Source organism: Octopus bimaculoides, chromosome 5 (genome assembly GCF_001194135.2).
Source record: "Octopus bimaculoides isolate UCB-OBI-ISO-001 chromosome 5, ASM119413v2, whole genome shotgun sequence".
Classification (NCBI taxonomy): domain Eukaryota; kingdom Metazoa; phylum Mollusca; class Cephalopoda; order Octopoda; family Octopodidae; genus Octopus; species Octopus bimaculoides.
The window spans coordinates 22,487,656-22,500,219 of NC_068985.1; the positions used below are offsets into that span (position 1 = coordinate 22,487,656).

The 12,564-nt window shown below is 34.1% G+C and overlaps 1 protein-coding gene across 2 annotated transcripts in view; it reads right to left on the minus strand.

Moving 5' to 3' along the window:
• The window catches only part of LOC106883082 (S-adenosylmethionine synthase), a 17,512-nt gene extending 7,901 nt beyond the window's left edge, over nucleotides 1–9,611 (minus strand). Inside the window, exons 1-5 of one of the 2 annotated variants that reach the window (XM_014933968.2) lie at nucleotides 9,450–9,611; nucleotides 6,142–6,342; nucleotides 5,583–5,695; nucleotides 2,322–2,465; nucleotides 771–989 (exon numbers count right to left, since the gene is read on the minus strand). In XM_014933968.2, coding sequence (XP_014789454.1) covers nucleotides 771–989; nucleotides 2,322–2,465; nucleotides 5,583–5,695; nucleotides 6,142–6,342; nucleotides 9,450–9,561 — 789 coding nt within the window. In that variant the 5' untranslated portion in view covers nucleotides 9,562–9,611. Of the gene's footprint in view, nucleotides 1–770; nucleotides 990–2,321; nucleotides 2,466–5,582; nucleotides 5,696–6,141; nucleotides 6,343–7,530; nucleotides 7,554–9,449 lie in introns of those variants that run through there. The other variant, XM_052968210.1, reaches the window with a different exon arrangement.
• Between the last annotated feature and the right edge of the window lie 2,953 nt (nucleotides 9,612–12,564).

Here is a 12,564-nt window from a genome sequence, read left to right on the forward strand (position 1 = left end):
CGTTAGGAAGGGCATCTAGCTGTAGAAACTCTGCCAAATTAGATTGGAGCCTGGTGTTGCCATCCGGCTTCACCAGTCCTCAGTCAAATCGTCCAACCCATGCTAGCATGGAAAGCGGACGTTAAACGATGATGATGATGTGCATACCTACGTCTACCTGTATATATAGGTGCATATCTGGGTACAGGACATTGCAAACAAAACGTAGACAAGAAAATAATAATAACCAGAGTACAGAAAACACACAGGCCACATAGAGAACATTTTCCTTCATCAGCTACCCCCATTATAACACTGGCGTTTCGGTGTATATACAAAGGTGTGATTGCATATACAATTCTTTACATTATACATGAACTTTAAATCACCATCACAGTTTTAATGCTGATTTTCTATGCTGGCATGGGTCATTATGCAGTTTGAGGCAAATTTTCTACAGCTGGATGCCCATCCTCTCACCAACCTTTACCTGTAAAATATTTCTTCATAGCCAGGTATATAGGCATATTATCACAGAATATTGGAAATGAATGACTTTCATTTGCAACTATCATGTAATATCAGAAGGAGACAAACATCCCACAAGGCTTTCATTGACTCAGGGTGCCATGAAGTAGGACTGAACTTGAAACCATATGGTTGGGAAGCAAACTTCTTAACCACACAACCATGCCTGTACCTATATTTAAATAGGACAATAATGAACAAAAAGTAAAAGCAGGCAAACTAAGATGGTAAAAAGATAAAAAAACAAAGCATTTGAAACTTACAATAGGTCCACCCAAGATGAAATTCCCAGCTGAGTTAAGATGTATGACAGTTTTCTCATCCATGTATTTACTAGGGACAACGGCATTTATGACTTTTTCTTTCAATTCTCGCCTTAGTTGTTCGAGAGAAACATTCTGGTCATGTTGGACAGACATCACAATGCTGTGAACATACAGGGGTATGGTCATTCCATTTTCGGATTTATACCGAATAGTCACCTGAAACAAAAATGCTTATCTTAAGGAGAAAAACAGGAAATTTGAAAAGGTAAGGAAAAGTGAAAACACTACTATTAGGTACCCACATAGAAGGGAGACAAACAGTTTGACCATGATTTTTGTACAGTTTGACCATGATTTTTGTATCAAGTTTTTTCCATAGTCAATTTGAAAGTTCTAAATGTGAACTTTCTTCTCATACTTTTGATCAAAATCCAACGCTTACATATCATGCCTGGTTCCCTCAGTCATGTTAGTATTTCTACGCATTCACAAAGTTTGTTCCATCTAAAAAAAAAAAATTTTTGACTACTGAACAGTAATGCATGTTCTAGTTGAATGCTCTATAGCTTGATTTGTGTCGAAGATCATAGTCATGAATTGTTTTTCTCGAGAATTCAATATGGCCATTGAATCCTCAAGTGAAAGAATGAAAGGTAAAGTTGACCTTGGCAGCACTTGAACTCAGAATGTAAGACAGACAAAAGAACCACTAAACATTTTGTCCAATGTGCTAACAATTCTGCCAGCTTACTGCCTTAATAATATTATTTCTAACACAGGTACAGGGCCTGGCATGTGGGGAAAGATAATAGCTTAATATTAACCCCCTGAAGGGGTGAAAGGCAAAGTTGACTTTGGCAGGATTTGAGCTTAGAACAAAGTGCCGGAAGAAATACTGCAAAACATTTTGTCCAGCCCACTAACAATGTGGCCAATACAATAATTGTTTCTAATTTAGGAACAAAGGCAACAACTTTTGAGGGGAGAGGAGCAATCAATCACACCCCAGCATGTAATTAATATTTTATTTCATTGATCTGGAAAGGAGGAAAAATAAAGAAAAGACTTTTTTCAGTTGCTAAAATGATTCTGCCAGTCCACTGCTGTTGGCGATTTCTTTTACTTGCCATCAGGGCAAAAAGATGAAGGGGATAATACCAAGACAAAGTGTGGGTGTTTACTTATAAACAAAACGATAAAAAGAAAAAAAGTATACAATAAACAAAGGAGGGAAGTATATATAGTATACAGTAGGCCTGAAATTTTGTGGGAAGGGGTTAATTGATTACATTAACCCCAAAAAGATAAAAGACAAAGCTGACCTTGGCAGAATTCGAATTCAGAATGTGCTCAACTAGTACTTATTTTATCAACCCTAAGAAGATTAAGGGCATAGACAACCTCAGTGGAATTTGAACTTAGTATGCAAAGAGCCAAATGAAATGCTGTAAAGCATTTTGTTTGGAATGCTAAAGATTCTGCCAGATCATCATATTAGTAAGTCTGAAGTTATATTCTGAAACAAGAGACAACTAGGAAATTATTTACTTGTGATTTGCTATCAGGTCTAGCCCACCAAAGATCTCCGCTTCTCCTCAATACAGCAACTTTAGCATTGAGCTGATGAGCAAGAACTACAGTTAGTGGCATACACTCTTCAGTTTCATTTGTAGCATAACCAAACATGAGACCCTGAAGAAGAAAACAAAAGAAAAGTAACAGGATTTGCAAAAAAAACTCATGGAAAAAAAAAGTGTTTATTTATAAAATAGGAGAAATGTTTCCATGCAAATAAGAAAAATAAAAAATTAAAAAATTGGAAACAGATTTGATCATTGCAAAGTATTGATATAATCACTACCAAACAATCACACTATCTATTTGTATGAAGTTGTTTCTACATAAATCAAAACCTTTAAAAAACAAAGAATACTGATAGAACATCCCAATAAAAACATCAATTTGGTGCAAACATAACACACTTGATATTGTTCTGTGGGACAGAGAACAAAGGTCATGCATTGTTGTAGAGGTAGGCTGCCTAGCAGATGTGAATGTACAATCAAAAGTACAGAAAAAAAAGAGAATAGTTATGGGAAATTAATGCAAACCTTACAGTTTTTGTACTTCGACTGAATTCTCATTTGTACCTACCATCATATGTTCATTAGGTTATGTACCAACAAGTTTGAACAAAAATCTAGAAATACTCAGTTTCATGGAGAGCGAGCATGCGAATGTATGCACACATTTGGGTGTATGCTTTGACAGAGTTCAACCAACACACCAACTCAACTACACATTTACAAACACTGGGAACTCCTAACTCAGAAAGTCTTGTCACTTTGTTAGCAACTGGCTGGAACTCTGAAGGAGAACTTAAAGAAAAATCCATACATACATACACACACACACATATATGCATACATACATATAAATACAGTCTCATTGTGAGGTACGTCGGGCAAGTGTCTTCTACTATACCTCTGGACAGACCAAAGATTATGGACCCCTAACCCTTTGCATTTTTTTTGTTTTCTTTTTTTTACAGGAACACACTATATTGAGGGTGGAGATTACGAATCTGCAAAAAAATCTGCATTTCAAAATTTATATCCTGCCGCCAAATTTGTTGAATTTTCATTTTAAAAAAATTCAGAAACAAAAAATAAAATAAACAACCCTCGTCCCCTCTGCCCTATGACAAATAAAATTAAAGTATTTTCTCTACTAATGTTTCATGACGAACATGTGGTTGAGGGTCTTTTGGAATTAAGAGAGGTATGTAAAAAATAGATTTTTTGCACACACACACACACACACAACAAAATTACATTTAAAGAATTTTTTGGTAATTTGTATTTAGAAAGTTGATCTTCAGTTTGGCTGTTGTTTCTAGCTTCTCAGATTTCTGGTTGGGGCAGGTTTAAATTTTGAAATTATTTCTTTGGTAACTCGTATTAAAATTTTGAAAACGTGTTTCTAGCATGTCAGGTTTTCTGTTTAGATACTCTTTGCATCTGCTAGTTTATAATTCTATACATGCATGAAACATCAATAGAGAAAATGCTTTAATTTCACTTCTTGTCATAGGGCAGAGGGTGTTTATTATTTTAAAATGCAAATTCGGAATCTCTACCCTCGATATTGTGTGTTCATGTAAAAATATAACCCCCCCCAAAAAAAAAAATCGCAAAAGGGGTGCAGTCCATGATCTTTACCTCCGCCCAAAGCCTTGTGGGTGGATTTGGTAAGTGGAAACTGAAAAAAGCCTTTCATGTGTCTTTTGTGTTTGTTCTGTAACGTCACTTGACAACCATAGTTGGTTTGCTTATATTCACATAATTTAGCAGTTCAGCAAAAGAGACTGATGGAGAAAGTATGAGGCTTTAAAAAATAAGTACACAAAATTTTGGCTCATAATGATCTAAAACATACAAAACTCTCTGGTTATTTGCACATAATTACTATTAACACCTGTTTGGATCTCAAAATTATCTCACTAATATAATATAGAAAGAAAAAAAATATATCTCACTAATAGATATTACATACATCAAGGAACATTATACTAAAAGCATTTTTATATTTTTAGTAAGAATTTTGTTGATGGGAAATCTTTTTAAGCACAAAGCCCGAAATTTTGGGGGAGGGGACCAATCGATTAGATCAACCCCAGTATGCAACTGGTACTTAATTTATCAACCCTGGAAGGATGAAAGGCAAAGTCGACCTTGGCGGAATTTGAACTCAAAACATAAAGACAGATGAAATACGACGTTTCTGTCAGCTTGCCACTCTGATGGGAAATCTTTTAACCACAAACTTTAGAAGGGGAACAAAAATAGAAATCACATTTAGCAATAAGTTAAATAACCTTAGTTATTTTAACAGAAATGAACAAATTATGTTTCTATTGATTTGACAGGTTATTATGACAAAATTTATATATAGAGGTTAAAATCTGACAGCTGACCTGACTTACTAGAGAAACTACTGTATTTTGATAGCAATCAACGAAAGCAAAATGTGCTAAATGTGAAGCTAAATAAATGCAAAAACCTTTGTGGAATTTAAACAACAGACACTTTTGTGAATCGACCACTGTATGGAATATACACCTACATTCATCAAATTTTGAGATGTTTTGAACGAAAGCAAGTACAATTCATGCCACATATTTTAATCAGATTAATTGATTACATTGTGAACTCTCTATTATGTAATAATATATTACATAAAGCTGAGTGGTGATTATTCAATTTGATCACATATTGTTATTTTTTAAAGATGAAGAAAGTAACTCAATATTTGAAGGAAGATAAAAATACCCAACAAACAATGGTGTAATTTATTTGTTACTTCCGAACCAAGCGACACCATTTAACCTCTGAGCATTCTGATTATTCTGCCAAATGTGATGCTTATTTACTCTTTTACTTGTTTCAGTCATTTGACTGTGGCCATGCTGGAGCACCACCTTTAGTCGAGCTAATCGACCCCAGGACTTATTCTTTGTAAGCCTAGTACTTATTCTATTGGTCTCTTTTTTGCCGAACCGCTAAGTTACGGGGGCGTAAACACACCAGCATCGGTTATCAAGCGATGGTGGAGGTACAAACACAGACACACTCCATAGAGTGCAATTCGCTTGTGCAGACAAACACAAAAACAAATCCCATAAATATGAGAGAACATTAGAACCCAATGATGTAAACTTGCAACCGCAACAAAAAATATTAATTCAATGACAACCATTTAAAATAATGGGTTTCAGAAATTCAACAAGGGTGAATTGATTTATCTCACCTGGTCTCCGGCACCAATATCTTCCTCACTTCTATTAATATGTACTCCTTGAGCAATTTCAGGATTTTGAGCCTCAACAGCCAATAAAACATTACAAGTTTTATAATCAAACCCTGCAATAAATTAAAAATATTAACAGTAAATCACCATCAACATCGTTTAACGTCCGCTTTCCATGCTGGCATGGGTTGGACGGTTTGACTGAGGACTGACGAGCCAGATGGCTGCATTAGGCTCCAATCTGATCTGGCAGAATTCCTACAGCTGGATGCCCTTCCTAATGCCAACCACTCCGAGAGTGTAGTGGGTGCTTTTACATGCCACCGGCATGAGGGCCAGTCATGCGGTACTGGTGACGGCCATGCTCAAAAGGTGCTTTTTATGTGCCACCTGCACAGGGGCCAGTTCAGTGGCACTGGCAACGACCTCGAAGACAACAAATTTCCAGTAATTTAATTTTTAATAATTAAAAGAAATCAGAAGCTCTGTTCTAAGCAAAAAAGTACAAAGCACATCTGAGAAGCAATTATATTGTGTATTCAAATTTTCAAGAACTAACCTTTAGAAGAGTCATCATAGCCAATACGTTTGATAGTGTCACGTATAACCTTTTGGTAATCAACTTTGGCATTGGATGTAATTTCACCACATACAAGAATCATTCCAGTTTTGGCTACACATTCACATGCAACCTTGGCATTTGGATCTTGCTCAAGATGAGCATCAAGGACTGCATCACTGATCTGATCACAGAGTTTGTCTGAAAGAGAAAAAGTATAAATATTGAAATTTTACCTGCAAGAAATTCAATTACTGTGTTAACCTAGAACAGTTTTAACCTAGAACAACTTCTTTCTTTCATACACAATAAAGATATTCACTTACTCCACACCCTATAGTGAGTCATTTTATTGCTCTAGTGAATAACACATGAAACTTGCAATTCTATACTGTTGGTGCAAAGGCTAAATTGTTAACTGACCTGTTGTTTGCCTCAACTATTTTCCCTTTGTACCTCTAACCAACTCTTAACTAGTTCCTCACCTCCATATCTTCATCCTACGTAAACAAGGCAACCCATCAGTGAACAACATCTTCCAAAATCTATAGTACTTTGTATCAAACTGGTCACATCTCTACCAGTTCAATACTGACAAACCTTGGCAGGTGTTCTTCACTTTTGATCCTATCCAAAACAATTAAGCATGCAATTAATACCATACTCCTAGTTATATCTCTCTAGAAATAAATTCCAAGAGGGTCTGTAACAACTATTATAAAGTATGGCCATTCAATAACCTTTTTATCAAACTATGTAGGAATATTTTTTTATTATTTTGTTTCTTAATTTATAAAATGAACCATTCTGGAAAATGAGTATGTTGCGCTGAGAGCGCCATGGGAGATCACTCAGTATCACTTTCTTTCGGATGAGGGATGAGCTAAAAGGATGCTAACACCTAACTTCGCATATAAACAAAAAAAAAAAAAAGAAAAGAAAAAAAGAGAAGAGAAAGAATGCCCAAGGAATCCAGAGAATATTGATACGTTGCATAGGACGGAAAGGTTGATTAAAAAAATATTTATTTTACAATTAGCAAGCACGATTGACGTTTCATTTTCTGGGCCTTATGAAACAGAAAACGCATCGTAAAATCTTCACCTAGCAAACAATGACAGACAGGTACTAAAGTTATATAAGACTGGTGAAATATGAAACGTAGAACCTCTAACCAAACTTGGAAGGTGTAGGCAAATGAATATATAGCAAAGGTGGAGGCAAATGAATATATAGCAATCAAACCATTACATAACTAATAACAAATGAAAATCGCAAAAATGTCCGGTCGCGTCATATGGAAGTGGTGGTACACAATTCTCCGTAACTACAAGTTATTAACAGCAAAGTCTACATCGAAAAAAAAAAAAAAGGACCAGATGAGCTAACCGTGAGCAGGGTTTTAAATTCACATCAAAGTTATTTACAAATCAACAGCAATCACATTGTCGAAAAATCGAGGTCTTGAGGTCCACAATATTAGAGATATTTTGCTCAGTGATACCAAGGTTGCAGAATACTATAGTAAAGCATTTTCATAGCTTTCTATAGCTATCCCTATGGAGTAAAGAAATTTAGAGTTAAAATAAAATATACTTAATTTGTTTTTTTTTAAAGAAATTGGAGTGCGGGAATAAAACATGAGAAATCAGAGACAATACGAATGCAGGCAAGCCAAACAAGACTGGCGATTTTTTAATAATAACAAATATTTTGTGGTAGAGGGGAATAAGGATGATTTTGTATAAGATCACTATTTTTCTACAAAAGATCGTCAAGGGTAAGAACGGTGAAGCATCAAAATTGATGCTTAAAATATTTAACCAGGTTTTTAACATCAAGGTAAAAACATGAAGGAATACGGTCAAGTATATTATTGTGACTTAATATATTGTCCCCAGAAGAAAAAAAAAAAGTAAAATCGACTGAGCAGGATTAGAACACAATTAAGATACCATAAGGCATTCAGTTCAGTTCTCTATCCTCCAATACTAAAAACAATTCATTATTACTTAGACACAAAGCTGTCAGAAAGATTGTCTAGTTTCATTTACCCGTGGATTGGATCAGAAGTATGAAAGTAGAAACAATATCTATAATTTGGTGCGTTACATCATCACTGACATCAATTAGAGAAAGTTCATTAAAAAAATGTGAGTCACAAAGGATATTTTGATCTAAAATTTAAAAACTTCCATCATAATAAATGATTATTTATCAATTTATTGTTACCATTCCGATAATGTTCCACTGTCCGAATATTTCTATACATTACAAGATGCACGAAAGTTCTCACATCTTGGATGTCTCAAACGAATGTTATCCCCTTTTAGCAAATTACGTTTTGGATCATTGCAACACCAATTCTTTATTCAGTAAAAAAAATCATACCTTATTGGGGTATGATTTTTTAAAAATAAATAAAACTACATCTACAGAAAGATTTTTTTTCATGGAAATGAAGAGGACTTAAAACTAAAATTATTTAAGCTAGCTGAATTTAGAAGTTAAGTCCATAAAATAGTTAAGGAACTAATAATGAATAATGCTTAAGCTACAGCAGCCGAAACAAAGCCATCATAGGAAAGTAACAGCTAAAATATGTAGAATACACAAAGAGATATGTTACGAAATAGAATCTTCCATGAAAGTAGGTATCGATAAATATATTAGCAGACAGAAGGAAACATAAACAAAGGAAATAGTTCAGCTGTTATATCCACGTGTTCGATATTACGCTGATAGGAGTTTGTGCGTTCAAATAACAACAATTTGTTATGTAAACAATGACAACACTTGCCGATCACTGAATGCAATTAACATTTTAGCAGTTTGACGACAGAGTCGTTCTCCATGTGCGAGAAAGAATCATGAAGCGGGAATACTATATAAAGGGATTAAAGAGATCAACATTAAATACCTCGAAACAAGCAAAGTTACGAGATATTGACAGTCTGACAACAAAGGAAAAGTATTTTTTAAAAAAAAATTCTGATTAATTAAATCGCATCGAAAATAAACTAGCAACAAACAGTCACGTGGAAAGAAATCGGGGGAAAAAACCGGCTTCCAGAAAGCAAGAATGGTTTTCCTTCATAATAAGCTATATCAAACAACTGAAATAGAATCATAGCAAAACAAATGTGCACAAATTAGATAATCAGAAGACAGAGATGCACTACAGAATAAGTATGAATCCCTAGTTGAATCAGAATGACAATCAAGCTATAAAACATAACTGATGTTGTTTCATACACAGTAGCTTATGTATGAAAAAGAATAACACTTTAAAAAAAGTAGTATTTTACCTGGATGGCCTTCTCCAACTGATTCCGATGTGAACAAGAATGTGTTGTTTTCATAATCAGCTATATTCTTGTCCAAATCTTCATAATGGTTACCGTTGGTATTTGCTGCCATTTTGATATAAGCGTCCTTCCCTAGGAGTTAGTGGAAAAGAGGCCGATTTATCGCTCACAGGGCCTTATATATATATATGGTGGACCATGTGATTTCAAAACAACCTATGATTGGCTGACGTTAGCAAGATGGTTTCTCTTAGAATACTCCGAAGATAGGTATGAAAGATAACAGATTACGTAAAATTAGAGAAACAATTTACTTGTTTATGTAATACAATACTCAAATACAAAAGTTTAAATACTAATAACATCTTGTTTAGTAACGATTTTAGGCGTCGAATGATCTGTAGAAAATTCTAATGAAAAACATCTTAAATTGGTCACCCCTTTTAAGAAAATTATCTAATATTCCTTGTTATGCTAGTGATAATCATTTCTAACTTTTGTCATTTTAACTATTTTGGAAATTAATAACTGGGTAAAGGTACTTGGACTAGATGACATTACGAATGAATAAAAGAGGGGAAAAAAATAATTTCATTAAAGATCTGAATGTAAAATTTAGTTTGTATTGAAATCAAAAATTATTTTAGTCACTGTTTCAAGTATTTTTACTTGAGGTTTCATACTTAATAAATAATTTTTTTAAAATCTGAAATTTGCTAGGACTTAAAGTTTTTCTACTCTCTATATATTTAAATGTGACTGTTTAAACTTTTTTTTCATAAATTAAAAAAAAAATTTTTTAAATAAATAAAAACGCCAAAAATGTGTTATTTTTTATATAATTTTTTTACCAGGAAGGTAATGATTTTATTTAAAGCATCAATTTCCATAAAAGTGAGCTAGTCAACCGAATTGACCGAATATATTTATAGTATTTAACTCATCTGTTTCAACAAGGCAAAATCATAAAATATAATGCTCATTAGATTCAACTATACCTTAAAATATTTAATGGTTTTGCTTTATAATATTTGATTCCATTCCTCTTAGGGGGCCTCCTCATGGTCTTTTTATTGGCTAGAAATAACAATTAAACCCTTCCCAAATCCTGCCTAACAGTCTTACATTATTTAGTAATGTGTTTGAATAATTGATAAAATGGTCACAGCTGGGATGACTTTGTTTATAACCAGTAACGCATGGCTATGCTATGCTAGAACAAAAAGTGAAAAATAAAAAAAAACCCAAAACTCCAAGGTATTCAGAAATGGTAAGATTTATAGTTTAAAAGTTTCAAGAGAAAGAAATGATAATCTAACATTATCACATCTTAATTAACTAAGCTTGATCTAGAAACTAATTTTAATTAAGCTACTGTAAGCACAAATATGTACTTTCAGTCATATGAGTAAGTTTCCTACTCTTCACTCTGTCAAAGTTGGAATCATCATCATCATCATCATCATCATCATCATCACCGTCGTTAAATGTCCGCTTTCCATGCTAGCATGGGTTGGACGATTTGACTGAGGACTGACGAACCAGATGGCTGCAAATCTTAAAAAGTTACTAAGTAAAGAGTTTATTAATGAATAATTTCATAATAAATTCTAATGGAATTGAGTTTGTAAATGTTAATACTATGATTCCCAATGGTTATGCTATATTGAATAATGTTATAATGATAGTTTATTAATCATCATCAACATTATTTAATATTTGTTTTCCCTGCTGGCATGGGTTAGACTGTTTGACAGGGTCTGGCAAGCCAAATGGCCATGTTGAACTCCAATATTTGCTTTGGCATGGTTTCTACAGCTGGATGCCCTTCCTAATGCCAACCACTTCAGAGCATGGAAAGGTGCTTCTTTTCGTGCCACTGGCACTAGTGAGGTTGCTGAGTGACTTGTAAGACAAGGAAAGAACAAGAAGGAAAAAGGAAAAAGCCTCCTCGAGCAAATGAAGTAGGGAGAGTATTTGAAAGGGAGAGGAGAGGCAATGGTTCTATCCCAGATGTTGAGAGGTTGAAGTATGAAGGGGAGATAAGTTCAGGTATCTTGCTTAAGAAGAGATACAAAGTTACCCTACATTATATAAAGATGAGTGAAATGAATAAATATATAGATTTTTCTGCTCTCTCTCATTTTTACCTCTCTATCAAAACCAGATTATTTTCTACATCAAGTTATATAATAGTTTCAAATTTTGGCCACCGATTTTAGGGGAGGTTAAGTCGATTGCATTGACCCCAGTGCTCAATTGATACCTGTTTTTATCAACCCCCAAAGGAAGAAAAGCAAAGTCTATCTTGGCAGCATTTGAACTCAGGACATAAAACTGGCAGAAATGCCACTCAACATTTTATCTGACATGTTAACGACTCTGCCATCTTGCTGCCTTTATCAGGTTAAATAAAACTCATTAAATAAATTCTATATTCTATTTTATAAACTGAACATTTTTGTTTAGAATTAATTTCATTTCCCCCTATAATAATATAATACATAGTTTGTTAAATACTTTTCAATTTGAATGATAAATCAGTTTCAAAATTCTAATTGTTAAGAAAAACAAAATGACTTTTATGAACATTTATTGTTAAATTGTTGGAAATTTTGGTATTCTAAAACAAAAGACAATACTGACAAAGCCTTTTAATGTAAGCCCGTATATGTAGTTTGAATTTTGTAAATTCATCTGTTACACTCTTCTGTATCAAAACAGAAATCATGTGCAAATTAATCAGTTAAGGCCGAAATGCATCATACGGTAACATGATTAATTGAATGGAAAAGTGAAGAACAAGAAAGAAAGAGGGAGAGAGAAGTGTCAACTACATGAGGTAGGAGGAATGTGATATCTATTACTTGGTTAAAGTGTTAGTTGAAGTGAGTGTTATAGAGAAAGAGAGTTAGAAGGCGGCACGCTGGCAGAAATGGTAGCATTGCCGGGTGAAATGCTTAGAGGTATTTCGCCTGCCGCTACGTTCTGAGTTCAAATTCCGCCGAGGTTGACTTTGCCTTTCATCCTTTCGGGGTCGATTAAATAAGTATCAGTTATGCACTGGGGTCGATATAATCGACTTAATCCGTTTGTCTGTCCTTGTTTGTCCCCT